Source organism: Nomascus leucogenys, chromosome 17, assembly GCF_006542625.1.
Source record: "Nomascus leucogenys isolate Asia chromosome 17, Asia_NLE_v1, whole genome shotgun sequence".
Classification (NCBI taxonomy): Eukaryota; Metazoa; Chordata; class Mammalia; order Primates; family Hylobatidae; genus Nomascus; species Nomascus leucogenys.
In genome coordinates this window covers 82641459-82660904 of record NC_044397.1, presented here as the reverse complement: position 1 = coordinate 82660904, position 19446 = coordinate 82641459, and the positions used below count along the sequence as shown (strand labels likewise).

Sequence of the window (19446 nt, the reverse complement as noted above, 5' to 3'; positions counted from 1 at the left end):
ATATTAAGAACTCTTGCCCTAGAATAATGTGCTGGGCCTCTCCCAAAAGAAAGCAGTATGCTTGGCTGTGGCTCTGTCTTCTTTGGCACATTATTTCAGAGCCCAAGAAGTACCTGGAAAGTACCAGAACAACCCCCTCACCGTCCAAATGGGGATCCTGAGGCCCGAGAGGGTCAGGCAGGACTGACCCAGGTCACAAGAGGTGTTAGTGGAGAGCTGGATCTACAACTCTTGGGTGTCTCATGTCTCACAACAAATGAATCACCCAGCAGGGCATCACCTCTCACACTGCCTAGTGAGCAGAAGAACCTGGGTACTCGTTCCCAGGCCCATACCCTCAGGATTCTGATTCAGTAGGTCTATGGGGGGCAGAAATCTGGATTTTAACAGTCACCTATCCCCAGTGATTCTGAGGATGATGCAAGTTTGAGAAACACCAGGGAGTGGGAAGGCCATAATAACCAGAGGAGAAACAAGAGTATGAACAGCTCCTTCTTTGAGGCAGGTCTCTAGGCCCAGAAAGTAGCACCTTCCTTTACAAATAAGGCAGGTGGGGTTCTACTTGAGGGCAGGAGTGAGACAGGAGGCACCTGCTTCTTAGTCTTAGAGCCCTTAGGTCTATTAGAAAACAGGCATTCAAGACTCTACCAGAATTTACCTCTGTGATCACTTCTCTTTCAAGTCATGCTTTGCTCCAGTCCTGGCAAGCTTCCTGCTGACTCTGGAACACACCATGGCCCTCCCTCATTCTAAGTTTTCCTTTCCTCTCCACCCATTTAAGTACCAGCTTGTTATTCTCAGCATCTGATATGGGGCTATGGATAAAAACCTTGATTCATATATTCATTCATCTTTCAATTCATTTCACAGCACTTCTCAACCCTGGCTAGGCATTACCACCAATATCCCACTGTAAACCATCTGGGAATGGGCCTCAGGTTATTTGTATAAAATGCAGCATGTCTTTCAAGGGCAATGTGGTGAGAACAAGTATTTTATTTTTTTTTTTTATTATTTTTTTTGAGACGGAGTCTTGCTCTGTCGCCCAGGCTGGAGTGCAGTGGCGCAATCTTGGCTCACTGCAAGCTCCGCTTCCTGGGTTCACACCATTCTCCTGCCTCAGCCTCCCGAGTAGCTGGGACTACAGGCGCCCGCCACCACGCCCGGCTAATTTTTTTGTATTTTTAAGAGAGACGGGGTTTCACCGTGTTAGCCAGGATGGTCTCGATCTCCTGACCTCATGATCCGCCCGCCTCGGCCTCCCAAAGTGCTGGGATTACAGGCTTGAGCCACCGCGCCTGGCCTGGAGAACAAATATTTTAATTGCATATACCTTTAAACTAGCAGTTCGGCAGAATCTGAGGAGTTCATCCTAGAGATGTTTAAAGGGTACTCATTACATCACGGTTTGTAAGAGGAAGACCACATGTACCATGTGGAAGAGTCTATTGGTCAAGAACTCTAAAGAACTCTGAAGTCAAATTTGAACTCTACCTCTTATCAATTGTGTGACCCACCGCAAGTCATTTAATATCTCCAGACCTACAGTCTCCTCTGTAAAATGGGGGAGTAACAGGGGAGTACAGAGTTGTTGTGAGGTGTAAATAAATACTTAATGAGATATAGACGTATGTGCTGAATATGGAATGATCTTCAAATCACATTGGTAAGTGAAAAAACCAAACTGGTTAATACGCATGTTTGGCCATATGTATTAAGACAAAACAATGACAAAGTTGGAAGGAGAATATGTATGCATTCATATATGCAGGGAATTTATCTCATAAAACATAAGGAAATGAGAACATGAAGTCTGGAAGAAAAACCTCACTTTCACCTTTTGTACTATCTGATTTTACTACAAGTTGTGAAAACAAAAGCACTAACTAAAAATACTCAAATTACTAAGTACTACTGGTGATTCTGATATACAGCTAAGAGTGGCACCCAGTGGTAATCCAACTGCCTGCTCAGGATGGGGCAGTGGGGATGTGTGACGAAGCTGTGTAAGACACTGGCCTGCCCCACAGGAGCCCCCACTCTAAAGGCAGAGTCATACCACAAACAGAACTCCCGCCTTTAGTGTTAGAGTGGTGGGGAGTGTGGCAGGGGTAAGAAATGGCTGAGCTCTGAGCCTGCTGCAGTTGAGCTGGGTTCTTATTGCTCTTTGTCTAGGACTGAGAACTTATTGCCAGACTAGGAACTAAGCTGATGTGACCCCTGGCCTGAGTAATCGTCTCCCCCTACAATCATGCTGCTTCTGTGACTTCCACACAAAAACTCAGTAAAATAAGGGTGACTGTTGCTAAGGCAGGTGGGCTTGGGGAGATGAGGGAGGCCAGGCAGCTGTGTGGCTCCCCAAATCCCAATCCTAGCAGCCCATGCTTGTTTCCTCACCTGTAAAATGGGGCTAATGACAGGACCTACCTCATGGGGTTGTTGTGAGGACTAAATGAGTTATTGACATTAACAACTGACAGTTATTGTTTACTGCATGTCAGGGACGTAGGAAGCTACATGTGTTAATTCACTGAATCCTCACAACTACCCTAGAAGGTAGATATAATTATCATCTTTTTTCTTTCCTTTTCTTTTTTGTTTTACTGAGGTTACATACTTCTCAGGACATCATCTTGAATTTAAGATGAGGAAACTGGCTGGGTGCGGTGGCTCATGCCTGTAATCCCAGCACTTTGGGAGGCTGAGGTGGGCAGATTATGAGGTCAGGAGTTCGAGACCAGCCTCACCAACATGGTGAAACCCCATCTCTACTAAAAATACAAAAATTAGCCAGGTGTGGTGGCACGCAGGAAACTGAGGCACAGAGAGGTTAAATTACTTGGTTATATGGCAAGTAACAGAACTGGGATTTAAACTTAGACGGTCTGACTTGAGAGCCACATAAGAACACTGCTTTTTTTTTGTTTGAGACAGAGTTTCGCTCGTAGCCCAGGCTGGAGTGCAATGGCATGATCTTGGCTCACTGCAACCTCCGCCTCCCGGGTTCAAGCGATTCTCTTGCCTCAGCCTCCCAAGTAGCTGGGATTACAGGTGCCTGCCACCATGCCCAGCTAATTTTTGTACTTTTAATAGAGACGGGGTTTTGCCACGTTAACCAGGCTGGTCTCGAACTCCTGACCTCAGGTGATCTGCCTGCCTCAGCCTCCTAAAGTGCTGGGATTACAGGCGTGAGCCACTGCATCTGGCCAAGAACACTGCTTTTAAAGTTAATATACAAGTAAAGACAGTACTTGGCTTGCTGTAAGGGCTCAATATGAACTATTATTCTGAAGAAGAAGAAGGTGCAAAGAGTTAGGGTGATTAATTTGGACAAACTGCATGGAGCCCCTTGATGCCCTTCCCAGCTAGCTTTCGGGTATCCACTACCCTCCCTCTTCTCTGGCCTCCATCTCTCCCATCGGTCACTGGGGCCAAGAGCTCTCCATCCAGCCCTGTGGAGGCCCAGACGGCCAGAGTAGCTTCAGCAGTAGCCCCTGATTCTAGCCTGACTCCTGTCTACAACTGGGGCCTAAGGGACAGGTCTTACAGAATCCTGGCTCACCCATCCCAATGCCAATCTCACCTCTCTAATAAGTACTCAGGGAACTGACAGGATGAACTGCATCTAAATTCAAAGCTCTCTGGAAGCTGCTTAGGCTTTAAGTCCAACCTACCTTTGAGGGGACTAGTATAGGATGACATGAATTTTGCAAGAGTTCTAAAATTCCCTCCTAGCCCTGATATCCTGAAGCTTAAGAAATTAATTACTGCTCACCTTCTATACCCCTTTCATGACTTTAGTCTGTTCCTTTCAGCAGCCCACATAAGCCACTCTACATGATCTTCCTGTTATGGGGAGTTTCCAGTTTGCATTGCCTTCTCCCATTAAGTCCACCATGCCATGCCTGAGGATTTATGGCAACACAGTCCCAGAAGACCCATGATGACAATCTAGGAGGTAAGGAACTCCCCACCCACCAAGCCTAGAACCCATGTTTTTTAGCCCCATTGTTGGGTTGACCTTCTTAGCCATGTGACATCTGTTCCAGGTCTCCCTCCTGCTGTGCTCCCATCTCTAAGGGTGGAGACTCACCAGCACTGTTGGCCTCCGACTCCAGCAGGTGGATGTCATTGCAGTCCGCCAGTGAGTGCTCCAGGCAGAGCTGCAGGAAGCGGGCCTGGGTACGGGTGACCCGTTTCAGAAGTGACAGCAGGGCCACTGTCTGCTCACACTCATTCCAGCCCTTGAACCAGCCAGCGAGGATGCCCACCTGGTCTCGGAACATCATGGTGCCGGGCCTGGGGCCAGGGTGGGGGGACGGCGGTGGCGAGGGCCAGCGCCGTCACATGGTCCCGGCTCTGGCCTCCTGTTACCTTTCCCCTGAGGGCCAGGGCTTAAGGATGTTTCTGGGCGTGGTGGCAACGGTTGTTGGGGGAGGAGGAAGCCTGCTCACATGGGGGGAGGTCTTGGTCCAGCCACGCCTCTCCAGTTTCCTGAAAAAGGAAGCAAAGGGGTCAAACAGAAAGAAGGGGCTGAAACTTGCCTGGTGAGTGTGGGTTGAGGGGGAATGAAGGCCTCACGCCTTTCTCTTTCAGGGTACTTGCTCTGCTGAGCTCCTGGAAGAAAGATGAAGCCAACACCAGAGAATAAAGCTACTTTCACCCAAATCTTCAGATCCAGAGAAAAGGCGTGACTGGGACTTAGATGCCTATCCCAGAGACCAAGGAGATTTTGGCCCTCACACCTAGCTGTCATAGTGTCAAAGGAAACGGATTTAACACAGAAAATACACTGGAAAGATTTTTCAGAAGTGGGAAATAGTAGGCTGCAAATTATGAGAAAAGATATGAATTGATGGCGATCTGGCCCAAGGTGACATGACTAAGCACAGCACATCTCTGACCTTGCTGGTTTCTGGCCACCTTCTCTGAGAGCTGGACAGTGTAGACTGCTAACCTATTGACAGAACTCCAAGGGCTCTTTAAATTACTTCAAGCTAGACCCGCAATGCTGGGTAGAGGATGGATGGTGGGGTAGTGACCCTGGTGGAGATCTCAGGTATGCAGCCAGCCATCTGATTAGTAACTGGCTGGGTATCTATCAGGTGTGGGCATGGACAAAGGGCTTTTCAAAGATCACCAACAGGCTGAGGGAATCTCACCCTCTCTAACCCAGCTCCCTGACTCTGGAAAAGGCACAGCTCTGATTTATCAGATTTCACCCATCTCTATTCTGAGATGAATCGCTCCCTGCCCTCTTAATTCCCCTGAAGGCTGCTCCAAACCTAAACTCTCTGGTTGGGAAGTCCCCCTGACTTCCAGAGATGCCAGCTTGTCTCAGGCTCCTTCTGGGAGCAAAGAAAATGCCAACCTGCGGGGAAGGGGACAGATCAAAAGTCAAAAACTCATAAGCTACAAAGTGTCCAAATTCCCCTCTTAGGCAGGAACTACAGAAAAGTTATTTCAACTGGGCAAACAACAGACCTATTTTTCAGTTGGTTGGTTTCTGGACACCACTCCGGAGCCTTTTTCTAAGTGTGTCGAGCTCCACATCTCCACTCAACATTTCTTCCATCTGTCTCTCTTGCAACCAGTGCCCTTGGCTCTATCCTCAAACCACATTCAGCTGCATCCCCCTCTGGCTGCCAAAGGACTAAGGTTCCCTGGACTGAGAACTTCATACAAAGACCCATTGAACCTACTGGGCTCAGGTCTAAGGGAGCTACTCACATCTCTGTGAACTTCCGTGCACTTGCTGAGGAGGGCTGTGGGGTGCACTAGGCAATAGCTGTGACTTGCCTCACAGATCCCCTGTGGGACCCCTAAACAGATTGAACTGGCCTGGTTGCCAATCCCTTTGGATGTAAGAAGCAGGAAAGGTATGAGGGAAAATGAAACCTTGCTCCAAGTTAAACAAGCATCCAGCAATTTTTTTTTAAAGGGGAAATCAGATGTCATCTCCCTGGCCTAAAATTCTCCAATGACTTCCCATTGCACTTAAATAAAATCTAAACAAGGTCAGGCGTGGTGGCTCTCACCTGTAATCCCAGCACTTTGGGAGGCTAAGGCGGGTGGATCACTTAAGGTCAGGAGTTCAAGATCAGACTGGCCAAAGTGGCGAAATCCCATCTCTACTAAAAATACAAAAATTAGCCAGGCGTGCTACTGCACACCTGTAATCCCAGCGACTTGGGGGGCTGAGGGACGAGAATTGCTTGAAGCTGGGAGGCGGAGGTTGCAGTGAGCTGAGATCATGCCACTGCACTCCAGCCTGAGTGACAGGGCAACTCTGTCTCAGAAAAAAGAAAAAAAAAAATCTAAACAAATTCCAAACATCTTATCTTGGCCTACAGAGCCCTATAGGACTCCTGTGGCCACTCCAACCTCATCTTGTACCAAATTATTTCTTATTCAGTGGAATTGTCTTCCCCTAGAAGCTGGCTCCTGTCATTCAGGTCTTAGCTCACTGTCATTTATTCAGAGACAGCTTCCCTGACCATCCAATCTCAGGAGTTTCTCCTCCAATTATATTAACACTATTTCATTCCTATATAATTTGGCACTCTCAGGTATCATCTTATTTATGTTTCTCTCTACTGACCAAAACGCAAGCCATACAGTCAGCCAGTACCTACAACAGTGCCTGGCACGTAGAAGGTGCTCAATATATATTTATTGAATAAATAAATAGCTATAGAAGGTGAATGTGGAAGCCACACTTGGAATTTATATAGCCCTGGGGGGAAAGAAGATAGAAGGAACAGCTCATAGGATGGTAAAGGGATTTGAAAACCTTGTTTTAAGAAAAAAAAAATTGAAGGCGCTGAGATTTCCTCTGGGGAAGAGAAGACTCAAGGGGAATGGCATAACTGACTTTGAATATCTGAAGAGGTAGCACACGGAAAAGAAATTATATTTGTTCTTTCACTCTAGAGGAGAAAAGCAGGGTAGATGACTCTAAGGGAGTGACAACATGGGATATAGGAAATGCTGAAAGTCAAGAAAATTCAGTTCTAGTCCTGCCCAAGCCACTGATTCACTTTGATCACGGAGCTAGTCTGTTCTCTTCTCTAGAATGTAGGATAAGGAGCTGGACTGGGTGAGACATGACAAATAGGTTTTACCTCACAGGCTAACTCCAATCGATTGGTAGTGGCTGCCTGGAGCACTGCGATGAGAAGAAGCCTGAAGAAATGAATGGGAATATCCATTAATGGGGAATGATTAATAAACTGGGGCAGATCCCACATTGTACGATATAACATATCTATTAAAAACACGCCTAATCTGGCCAGGCGTGGTGGCTCACTCCTATAATTCTAGCACTTTGGGAGGCTGAGGCAGGCAGATCACTTGAGGTCAGGAGTTCGAGACCAGCCTGGCCAACATGGCAAAACTCCATCTCTACTAAAAATACAAAAATTAGCCGAGTGTGGTAGCGGGCGCCTGTAGTCCCAGCTACTCGGGAAGCTGAGTCAGAAGAAACGCTTGAACCCAGAAGGTGGAGGCTGCAGTGAGCCGAGATTATGCCACTGCACTCCAGCCTGGGTGACAGAGCGGGATTCCATCTCAAAAAGAAAACAAAAAACAAAGCTATATACAATGTTTGATCTGTAACTACTTGGAGGGGTGTCCATAAGCTACATAGTAATATGTACAATACAATGCCATTTTGTAAATTAAAAAAGCCACATACAAAACCCCTTATATATCTTATATATGACTATTTATGTCTATATGTGTATAAACATATAGAAGAATACACCCTCAGCTGCTAACACTATCTTGGAGAAACAAGGGGATTATCAACACTATCTTCACATAACTTTGTATTATTTCACTAGTTGCAAATGAATACATACTACTTGTGTAATTTTTTAAAAAGAATTTAATTAAAAACAATTTTAAGGCAGCATACTTCCTGACTCAGTGAGAAAGAGTGCTGTGATTAATTATCAATGTTTGCCCTGGATGCAGGGTGGATGAGTGGTAGCTCACGCGCCTAAAAAAAATCGGTTTTCCTTCCCAGCTCCAGCATTTTGTGGCTTTCAGTCCCAAGGAGGCAGCAGCTGCTTCAACATAAGGAAGAATTTTAAAATAACGCATCTGTCCAAGAATGGAACTGGCTGCCATGTGAGGAGGTAATAAGCTCCCTGGCTGCTGGAAGTGGTCAAGCGGAGGCTGGATGAACATCCCTTGGGAGTGGGAGGGATTCCTTCACTGGGTGGCAACTCATAAGATAGAAGGACATGTTACTATTTCAGAGGGAACATTTGTGACGGGAGGTTTGATATGCCAACAGCATTTACAGCAAAAAAACGACCAAATCCACAAACAGACCAAAGTTGTGCACACTCTTTCCCATAAATTCTTTTACTGGGTTGTTACTTTTCCTAAGCAACAGCACTGTTCCCCCCCTCCACCCACCCAAAAAGCTGCTGACTAAACATTAATCCAGCTTTTCCCCCCCAGGCCAAATGATAGAAGCAAAGCTTTGGGACATAATAGGGTCTCAAACATGATGCTTACAAGGCCAGGCTTTGAACAAAGCAGGCCAACTGAGACTGTGGCGAGTTGGAAAGTCTAAAGGGAGAAGTCACTATCCACCTCTTATCAACTGCTACAATGAAGGAATGTGGGTCCAGTATTGTTATGTCTTAGGTTTTTTTTTTTTTTTCCCCTAAAGAGGAGCCAGATATCTGGATTTTAAAGTAAAATCCCCCTATTTTCAAATGCGGGAAACGAATCACATTGAAACAATAGTGAACAACTACACAGAAGAAGACATACCTGTGGTCCTTGGAACAGATGAGCACAAACTAGAAAAAAACCAGAAGTCTGCTAACTATCCCTCCCTTGGGCCTCTCTGGTTTATACCTTCAAGTCACCCCACTGCTCAGGGAACATGACTGGTGGAGAAGATCTAGTGATGGAGGATGATTCTGACAGTCTTCAGTAAATACTGGAGGCTTTAGTGAAACAGTTACTTTTAAGATTTCACTGTTAAAAAAAATCATCACTGAAGGTAGGGTTCCTATGTCTTCTGGATGAGAGAAGGATGCTTTGTGTTCAGTGTAGATGTTAACTGGAGAGGACTGGATTGGCCCTCTTCCATTAAAGGGCCAGAGGCTGCCTGCTACTTTCTATCCCATGTGCTTGGCTGGAGTGAGAGAGGGAGACCTGGGTGAGGCATCTCACTGTGGCAGCATCTTACTGTATCCATTTCCATCTTCTAGTATCAACACCCTGGGTTCCCCTTGGAGAAGGAACTGTCTTTCTTGGCTCCAGAAGTGGACATGGGGTAAAGCCTGGCCAAGGATAGTCCTCTCTGGATTTTTGCTGGAACTACTAAGGAAAATAAGTTCTTGGTTAGGGTTGCTCAGATTATACGTCGTCTCATGATGTCACCAGTTGCCACCTCTTTTATTTCACAGTGGAAGCCTGCTTCAGAATGAAACTAACACAGATGACAGCAGAGTCAAGAGATGGGGGAGGGGGAAAGGGAGATCTGTTCACATGATTTAAAACCTAGATGCAGCTAGCCTGAAGCCTCCCCCTTGTGGCCCACTCTTTTCAGTTACATACATGAATCAATTCCTTTTTGACTTAGGCCAGTTTGAGTTGGGTTTCAGTTAAAACTGAAAGAGCCTTGACAATTCCCATGCAAAACAGAATGCACTAGTGGTCTGGTCTCTTTGTCCTCATGTGACCAAAAATGACTCCTTGCCTTTGAGGAAAGACACAAGAGGGGAGCCTCTATAACAAAAGTCTCTCCAACAGCCCAGTAATATTGCTGCCATACTTGAAGAGGCCCAAGTGATCTTCTTGGGAAGCCCCTACCATCTCCAGAGGTGGGAAATGAGGTTAACAAAATGGTAAAGAGGGCTGGGTGCAGTGGCTCACGCCTGTAATCTCAGCACTTTGGGAGGCCTGGGCGGGTGGATCGCTTGAGCTCAGGAGCTCAAGACCAGCCTGGGCAACATAGTGAAACCCTGTCTCTACAAAAATTACAACAAAATTAGCCGGGCATGGTGGCATGCACCTGTAACCCCAGCTACTTGGGAGGCTGAGGCGGGAGAATCACTTGAGCCTGGGAGGCAGAGGTTGCAGTGAGCCAAGATCGTGCCACTGCACTCCAGCCTGGGCAACAGAGTGAGACCCTGTCTCAAAAAAAAAAAAAAAAAAGCCAAAGGTTCCAAATCAGCAGCCTGGGCAACATGGCAAAACCGTTTCTACAAAAAATCCAAAAATTAGCTGGGCGTGGTGGCGTGCACCTGCAGTCCTAGCTACTTTGGGAGGATCACCTGAGTTCTGGAGGTCGAGGCTTCAGTGAGCTGAGATCGTGCCACTGCACTCCCACCTGGAGAAAGGCTGGGCACGGTAGCTCATGCCTGTAATCCTAGCACTTTGGAGGGCCGAGACGGGTGGATCACCTGAGGTCAGGAGTTCGAGACCAGCCTGGCCAACATGGTGAAACCCCGTCTCTACTAAAAATACAAAAAATCAGCTGGGCGTGGTGGCAGGCGCCTGTAATCCCAGCTACTCAGGAGGCTGAGGCAGGAGAATTGCTTCAACCTGGGAGGCGGAGGTTGCAGTGAGCTGAGATTGCGCCACTGCACTCCAGCCTGGGGGACAAGAGCGAGACTTTGTCTCAAAACAAAACAAAACAAAAAACCCCAAAAACAACAAAAAACAAAACAAAACAAAAACACTAAGATGTTCCAGGGCAAACTGCCCTCTGGGCTTCTTCTCTGGCCCCAAACAGTGAGAAAAGGCCCATATGCCCATAAACAGTGCCTCTGGACTCCAGCTCTCTTTATTCAGAAGCAGGATGGTGGAGTCAGTCAGACCTGGCTTAAATCCTGGCTCTCCTGTTATACTTATTTGCTGTATTGACTATGACAAGTAACTCTGTTTCTTCCTCAATGAAGCTTTTTAGAAGAATTAAATGAAACAATGTATTTAAAAATACCTAGCATGATGCTTTTTTCCTCCTCTATACTTCATTTCAATAGCAAGCATGATGCTTAGCATGTCTTCATACATCATACATTGTCAGGCCCTTTGCCAACAGCTTTCCATAGATAAGCACATTTGATTCCCAAAACTCTATTTTAAAAATATATTACATACATATACGAATATATTATCATTTTACAGATGGAGAGACTGAGGCACAGAGAAGTTAAGTCACTTTGCCCAAGACTGCACACTAAGCTGAGATTTTCAAGGCCAGGCAGTCTGGCTTCAGAGTTCTTGCTTGCTCTTAACAATGCAACAAAGCTGGGCATGGTGGCTCACACCTGTAATCCCAGCACTTCGGAAGACTGAGGTGGGCAGATCGCTTGAGCCCAGGAGTTTGAGACCAGCCTGGGCAACAAGGTGAAAGTTGGGCCTAAGGGCCCTTTAATACCAACATCTCTGGATAAATAAGGGGATCCTATCTGCCTTCTTACCCATTCCTAGTTCTTTTTACAGCACAACCTAGGCCTTTGAGAACTTACACTTCATGAACAAGATAACAGGCTAGTTACCTAGGGTTAACTCACTTTCATAACCTGAGAAGAGACTGTCAGAAGCCAAGGGAGCACAACTTCTCTTATGAGAATCAACCATTATTTCCAGAAACTCCTGAAATACGTACACAAAATATGTATACCACTGCATTAGCAGAGAATGAGCTTTTTTTTATGAATGGTGCTGGGGAAGGGAGGGAGAGGAGAGGAGAAGCCAGGCAGGGCCTCCTGGAAGATAAGCACAGTATGGGGAGCTCTGGGAAACTCTGGAATAGAGAGGAAGCTGGCGTTCTTCCTCCCACTCCTAAATGTCTTAACACCCCTTCCCGCTGAAAAGTTTATCCTCTGCTTCCTTTCCCTTCTTTACACTTGTTTTCTCTCACTTAGGAATGTAATCAACTCCTGCAGATTCAATTATCACCTCTCTGTGGACAACTGAGACATTTTTTGAGTCATCTTTGACTTCTTCCATTTCCCAAAGACCCAGTCATTAGGTCTTGATATTTCTTTTTTCTTAATGTCAGCTACACATGCCTTCGTTATCTTTCCCCAAACCTAAGTGGCTCTAGAACCAGACTGCTGGGTTGGAAATACAAGCTTGCCACTTACTACCTGTGTAATTTTGGGCAAGTGATTTCACCTTGCTGTGCCTGTTTTGTCATCTGTAATGTGGGTGTAATAATAGTACCTACTGAGAAGGAAGACAGAAAATAATAATAGTGCCTACTCTCATAGAGTTGTGAGGCATAAATGACTTGGCTATTATCATTATTCTAGACTCCTCTCTTTCTCTAATCCCATCATCAAGTCCTGTTTTCTGTACACCCAAAATATATCTGCTTCTCTACATCTTCATTACCACCACCACATTCATGTCACCATTTCTCATGTGGACAAATGGATTTTCTCCTAACTTTCCTTCCTGATTCTGACTTGACTCTCTGTTTTCCTCCCAGAAACCAAAGTGGGCTTTCTAAAAAAATTAATCAGATCATGTCGCTGTCTTGCTTTTAAAAACTCCCTTCTAATAGTTTCCCAATCCCCTTAAATGAATATAGAAACTCCTTACCGTGACCCTTAGGCCACAAGTAATCTGGCTTCCGTCAGCCTTTCCAACCCCTCACCCCTCTCCCTCACTTAGGCTTTAGCCACACTGGTCCTTGCTATTCCCTGAACACATCGCAGCGCTTTTGCACCTGCTGACCTCTCTGCCTGAAATGCTCTTCCCCAGACCGTCATAAGGTTGGTTCCTTCTCATCCATCAGATCTGGGCTCACCTGTGCCCCATTCTGCCTCATCTGCCCAGTAGGAAGGAGTCTATGATATCATCATCAAGAGATGTTTCTTCAAAGGCTGCAGCTCTTCCAAAAACACCTAGACTGTAAGATCCATGAGAGAAGGGAAGACTGTAGCTATATTATTCATTGCTACATCTCCAGTTCCTAGCATAGCACCTGGTACATAGCAGGCCCTCAATAAGTATCTGTGATAAATTTCCCCACCTTGCAGAGGTCCTTTTTCTGCATGTAACAATGCTTAGATTAGAATGTTCCACTCCCAGATCTTCCCACAACTGGTGCCTTCTCATCTTTCTGGTTATCAGGCTCAACTGTCACCTCCCAAAAGAGGCCTCTTCTGATCCCCCTGTCTACTACAGTGGCCGCTCCCACTCTCTCTTTCACACTGTTTTATTTCCTTCATAGCATGAATCACACTCTGATTTTTTTGTTTCCTCCCCCCATCAGAATATAAATTCCATGAATTTCAGGACCTCGAATGTTTTATTCACTGCTCTGTCTCCTAAGTACTTAGAACAGTGCCTCCATGCGTTAATGAATGAGTGCAGGCTGGAGATATTTGAGACTTGCATACTCCATACACTGCAGTTCTGTAACTTGCCCTGAACCCACTTCTATTCACAAGTTTACACTAAAACAAACAAACAAAACAAAACTCCACTCACAGCAACCCTACTTAACTCTCTTCCAAAGTTCTGTGTCTTGGAAACTTTAAACTATGGTGAGGGTATTGCCATTACTCCTGGATTCTGCTCCACCATCAAGCCAGGCCGATCACCTCATATCACCCGTGATATCCCAAAGCAAAGTGTGGTTGAGTCAGACCAGCCATAAGCTCTCCCTAGACCCAAACAATCACAGAGCAGAGAATGACTGGGGCTGGGGGACAGTGGGGAGGGAGATTGCCATCAATGCTCAGAAAGTTCATGGGATGGAATCACAGGCCTATTTGGCTCAGCAAGCCAGAGACTGAGTTGCAGGGTACAGAACCCAAAATATGTTTCTATGGATCTTCTGGCATAATCTCACATCTATTCAAGGAAGAAACTATTTTCAAACTGGGACTCTCAATAAAGAGTTCTCTTTCCACTAAGGCTTTCCAAGGAGGTTAAAACCTGGGGCTGCTGAGGACCATCTTTGTCACCCAAAGCAGAAGCTTGTTGAGGATGAAGCTAACTCAGTGGAGAAATGGGAGGAGATGACTGAGAAAATTATTTGAACACCTGGATGCAGCTAGGTCTGAAGCCAACCTAGCTCTGGACTTTCCAGTAACAAGAGCCAATTAATCCCCCGCTTTTTTCATTAAACCACTTTGAGCTAAGGTTCTATCACTTTATGTTTTTAGAGTTCTGGCTGATATGAGCTTTTTTTTTTTTCTTTTTTCTTTTATTCTTTTTCTAACATTGCAACTATGGGCAAGGCACTGTTCTAAGTACTTTACATGTATTAACTTATTTAATCCTCGTAACAATTCTATGAAGTAGAGTATCATTATTTCCTTCATATTTTTAGCTGTGGAAACTAAAAGACCAGGGAAGTAACTTGTCCTAGGGCACAAAACTGGTGAGTGGTAATGTGGGATGCAAATCCTGTCCAGACCCAGGGTCTGCATACCTAACAACTACTGCCCCATTGCAGCCAAACCTATCTTAACCAAAAATCCAACTTTTTGACCCAAGGCACTACCATCTTGGAATGGACTGTGCCCACAGACCCTCTATTAGTCCTACCTGTCCTTAATCTCATCATATGCAAAATGAGGATAATGGTAGTTTACTTATCTCATAGGGTAGGTAAACTCCTACCTCCTATGAATACATGTAAAGCGCTTAAACAGTGCCTGGCAGTTAGGAAGCATTCAAAAACCAGTGGTCATTATTATTATCACTCTGTAGGTCACTAAAGTGCAGATGGCAAATACAATGCGAATGGAGGAAATCTGTCTTCTTTCATCTCTATCTTTTGGGTGAAGAGAAGAGATACCATGGGTGAGATGAGGAGGCTTTGTCTTTGACCCATTGCTTAAGCTGTTTCCTCTGCCTGGGAGGCACCATCATTGTCCCAACTCCCATGGAACACTATCCAGCCCAAATACCACCTTTTCTGTGAAGTCTTTCCAAATAAAAGGCTCCCTCTCACTGCTGAATTTCTACGGCATATAATTTGTACCTCATTTTCTGCTCTGTACATGCCCAAGCCCCCTACTGGTATTGTGAGCTCCCTGAAGGCAGGCCCCAGTATTTACCCTGGGGTCTCTGTTTCCCCTTCTGGGCCCTACAGAGAAACAGAATCCCTTGAAAAAAGTTGAGAGCTCTGTGGAGGCCCCAGACTTAGCAGCTGAGAGGGGCTGCTAAGAGAAGCCAACCAGGACGGGTGAGGCAGGTCACCAGGCAAAGGACTTGGGGTAGCTCAGAATCAGGAAACAGCATAAAGGAAGTCCCAAAGACAGGAGCAAGTAGGGCAGGAGGAAAGGCAAAGGGTGCTGTGTGGAGAAAAAAAGGGAGGTGAGAGGAGAGGAGGGGGCAGGGAAGGTGTGCTAAACCTGAATGAGGAGTGAGATCTGAGGAACTTGGAGATTTCTGGCCAAATGCAGAAGGAAGAGCTGCTTATTCTCCAGTGATTTCCAATAACTTACAAAGGGTGGATTCCACCTTGTGGGATTCAGAGAAGAACAAGACACATCCCGTACTTTCAGAGTTCCTAGTCCAGTGAGGGTGAGTGGACAAGTATATTAAAATCTACAAGGTTGAAGGTGAGTGGTGTTCTAAGAGGTACAATGGGGGTGGAGGGGTCTTGGCAGTAAGACACAGAATGAAAAGATCTCCTGAGGGTGCCTCAAGGGGAGGGTGCCTATGTGAAGAAACAGATGGACAAGAAGAGATGGATATGTGTGTTCAAAGAAGCAGCAATTTAAAGAAGCACCAAAGGCTGGTAGTGGGCTGGAGGGGTAGCCAGAAAGAGAAAGCACCGAGGAAGATCTGAAAAGAAACCATTCAAAAGTAGAATCGGAAATAACTGCTCAGAGGATGGAGTAACCTGGTGGAGAAGCCAAGATCCTTTCAAGGTAGGTGAGAAATCTTTATGGAGGATGGGTACTTTGTAAAGGGGATTCCTAGGAGACAGGAAAATAGCAGTGGGCAGTAGGGCACAGAGGCATACCCTGAGGCATCTTTCAGGGGGCTTTTTGTGGGGAAAAGGAAATCCTCCTAAAGGGCACAGGTTCTCAAACTTGCGTGTGCATCAAAATGACCAGGAGGGTTTGTTAAAAACTCTTGATTGCTGGGCCCTGCTCCCAGGTTTTCTGATTCAGTAGATCTGAGTGGGACTCAAGAATGTGTATTTCTAACAAATGTGGCTGCTGCTGGGCCAGGAACCACACTGAGAACCACTGCTATAGGGGAAGGGATTCTTTGGTGAGTAGGTCCTCAAAGGGGAGAAGGAAGGCGGCTTCTGAAAGGGAAATGGGGAGAATCCTAAGTCTCTAAGGAGGGTGTTAAGGGTCTCTTGATCTCCGAAGGGAAGAGGGGTCTATGAGGATGGGACCTAAGAAAAATGGTCTGAAAGAAAGATCTCGGAGCACTGGGATTTCAAGGGGGCGGGGAAAGGTGTCTCTCAAGAATCTTTACAAGGAAACATAGAGGCTCTTGGGCAACGAGTCTGGAGAATGTTGGGGGCCTCTGAAGGGATAATGGGAAGAGGGGGTCCCCTGAGAAAGGTCTGTGAGTTGACTTCAGAGGAAAGAGAATGGGGAAATGAGAGGGTGTAAACAGCAATTCTAAAGTTAGTGGGTAAATCTGATAGGGTCCTAAATAACGTTTCTTGGGGATGTCAGAAGTGGAATCTGAGGGAAAGTTCTGAGGAAGTCTCAGGAAGCGCTGGGGGTGATAGAGGTGGCTGATGGAGGGCAATTTGGGAGAAAATTCTCTAAAAAGTGTCTGAGGAAGGTGTGGTCTTCTGAGACTGGTCCTGGAGCGGGATGACAGAGGGATCTTTTTAGGAAAAACTCTTCAGAGGTCTCAGTTGAAGAGAAACCTGAGTAAAGTCTCCAAAAGAGTATATGGGGAAGGCGGGGTCTTCTGAGAGAGTGTCAGAGGAGAGGGTTTTTCAGAAAGAATTCTAGGACTTTCTCAGAGCAAGAGCTCGGGTTATTTTGGGGGAAAATTAGGTGTGTGTGAGGGTCTTCTTCAAGGGATTCTAGAGGATTTAGGGGACCTGTGTGAGCAAGTTCAGGGACGGATATCTCTAGAAAAGTCCCTTAGTAAGGCAGAAGTATTGATTCAAGGGGTTCTGGTGGTGTCAGGAAGGTCATGGAGGGATTTCAAGAACATACGTCAGAAGGGCTCCAGGGGGTTGCTGGGGTCTCTAAGCTGTGTGTGTGTGTGTGTGGGGGGGGGTCCTGAAAACCTGCATATCAGAGGGGTCACCAACAGAATCTTACTGTCTTACAGGGGTTGTGAGGAGGATCTTCAGAAAATTCCTCTAAAACCGGTCTGCAAGGGGGGATTCTGAGGTGTTAGTGAAGGGGAGTTCTAGGGGATCTGAGAGAAAAACCATGAGGAAAGTTTTCATGATCCTTAAACAATTTTTGGAGCATGTGATGTGGGGGACTGGAAAAGATGTGGAGTATGTAAAAGGGATTTTGGAAGAAGCTTTTGGAATATGATGTCGAGAGTCCTCTGGAGATTTCAGGCAATTGCTGGAGATTTTTAGAATGAAAGGGGGCGGGGAAGGGGGTCCCGGGGAAGATCACTGGCTAAATGAGGGTGATCTCTAGGGCATTTTAGGGTGGTGAGACCCGGGGGAGACAGGAGGCCTCTGGGGGAGACTTTTGGGATCTGTCGAAAGGTCCAGAGGGATACGTGAAGGGGGGGTGTGTATGAGAGATGGTTGCAATATGGTGGGGGGGATGGGGTCTTCTAGGTGAGTTTTTGGGATCTGGGGGCATTTCACGAAGTCTGTGAGGAAGATTTATTTTGGGGATATGGGAAGGAGATCTTCAGGGAAGATGATCAGGATCCGTCGGGGGCATTCTGAAGGACTTCTGGGAGGGGGACTCAGAAATGCAGGGGGTATGAGCGGAAAATCTCCAAGGAGGTTTCTGGAATGGGGTAAGTGGGAGGGAAAATTCTTAGGATCCGGGAGGGGGAAGTCGGGTGAGCCTGTTGGGCTGTGAGAGGCAGGGCTCCGGGGGAGAGTTCTGGAATGGACAGGGGTCCAGAGGGAGCCTTGGGGAGGTGTGCAGGGCTCGTGAGGGAGGCTCCTGGAGCAGCTATAAGAGCCACGCTGTGGAATGGACGAGGAGTGGCCTCCGAGGACTATTTCTGGAAACAGGAGGAGGACGGGGGCTTCGGGGCCAAAAGGCGGGGGTCTGCGAGGAAAGCTGCTGGGACCCATGAAGGGCTCGAGGAGGCGGCTCCACGGGAGGGGTGGGTTTTGCGGGGACCTTTCAGGGCGCACACGGGGGATCGGCAGGGTTTCCGGGGCTCTCCGAGGGGGATGTGCGGGAGGTCCTGAGGAGAGGCCCCCGGCCCAGCCCCTCGGCAATCCCGAGGGCATGAGGAAGATTTCGGAGGGAAGCTTCGGCCAGGGCCCAGGAGAGAGACTGGGGACGGGCGCGGGGCTTCTCCCGTGGGCCCGGCCCCCCGAGGCCCGCGTTCCGCACCCGCCCGCCGCCGCCGCCCGCGGTTCGGGGTCCCTGAGGGGGCGGGGCCGCCCGCGCGGCCTGGGTCGCCCTGAGGGGAGCCCCGCGCTCCGTGACCCGCCGCCGCCCCGCGCCGGCCCGGCCCGAGACTCACCGCCTCGGCCTTCGCCGCCACCGCCGCCGCTCGGGCCTCCTCAGGCCACCGCCGCCGCCGTCGCCCCCTCTCGGGCCCGCAAGCTCCCCTCCCTCCTCCCGCACCGACCACCGCCGCCGCCGCCGCCGCCGCCGCCGCCGTCGCGCTGCGTCACCGCGCCGTGCGTCACCGCCCCTGGCCCCGCCCCGACGGGGGTCCGCCGCGCGCCGGCATTAGCTCACGCCCGGGTGACGAACGGCGCGCCAGCCAACGGGCGGCGAGGGCAGCCCGAAGGGCGGGAGGTGTGAGTCGAGTAAGGCGGGGTCGCGGCGAGTGGGGAGCGACGGTGGTGGAACGGGGCCCAAGAGGCCCGCCCCCTCCTCGGCGGGATTGGTCGGACTTGGGGGTGACGGGCAGTCGGCCAGGCCTGGGATTTGGGGCTGGGGGGCGGGGCGCGCGCGGCGTTGCCCAGGGCAACAGGCCCGGCGGAATCTGAGGTTGGGCCTCCAGACCCGCAGGGGGCAGGCTCGCGCGCGTCCACCTCAGCGGCCCGGAGCGAAGTCACAGTTCCTGATTCAAGCGTTCCAGGCCTCCTCTTCCCCGCCCCTGGGTGGCCAGCCTCACCCAACGCTGTCCCCGGTGGGCGTCTGCACTCGGGCTTCTGGGGGCTTTCTCATCGCGCTGTTCTCAGCCTGCTGCTTGCTCTCTCCGATGGGAATGGCGAGGCGAGATCTAGCCTTTAGGGTGGGAAGAGAATGCACAGAAAGCGCTAGGGATCAAGGAGGCCGTCAATAAACGGGAGTTGTTGCTGTGACTTTGGTTGTGATCTGGGCGTTCCACAAACTGTCTTGGGTCCGG

General features: G+C 48.1%; 1 protein-coding gene across 2 annotated transcripts in view; it reads right to left on the bottom strand.

Annotated features, from left to right (window-relative positions):
* The window catches only part of SAMD4B (sterile alpha motif domain containing 4B), a 43480-nt gene extending 24758 nt beyond the window's left edge, over positions 1-18722 (bottom strand). The window contains exons 1-3 of one of the 2 annotated variants that reach the window (XM_030797037.1): positions 18610-18681; positions 7125-7185; positions 4094-4494 (exon numbers count right to left, since the gene is read on the bottom strand). In XM_030797037.1, coding sequence (XP_030652897.1) covers positions 4094-4289 — 196 coding nt within the window. In that variant the 5' untranslated portion in view covers positions 4290-4494; positions 7125-7185; positions 18610-18681. Of the gene's footprint in view, positions 1-4093; positions 4495-7124; positions 7186-18609 lie in introns of both variants that reach the window. The other variant, XM_030797038.1, reaches the window with a different exon arrangement.
* Between the last annotated feature and the right edge of the window lie 724 nt (positions 18723-19446).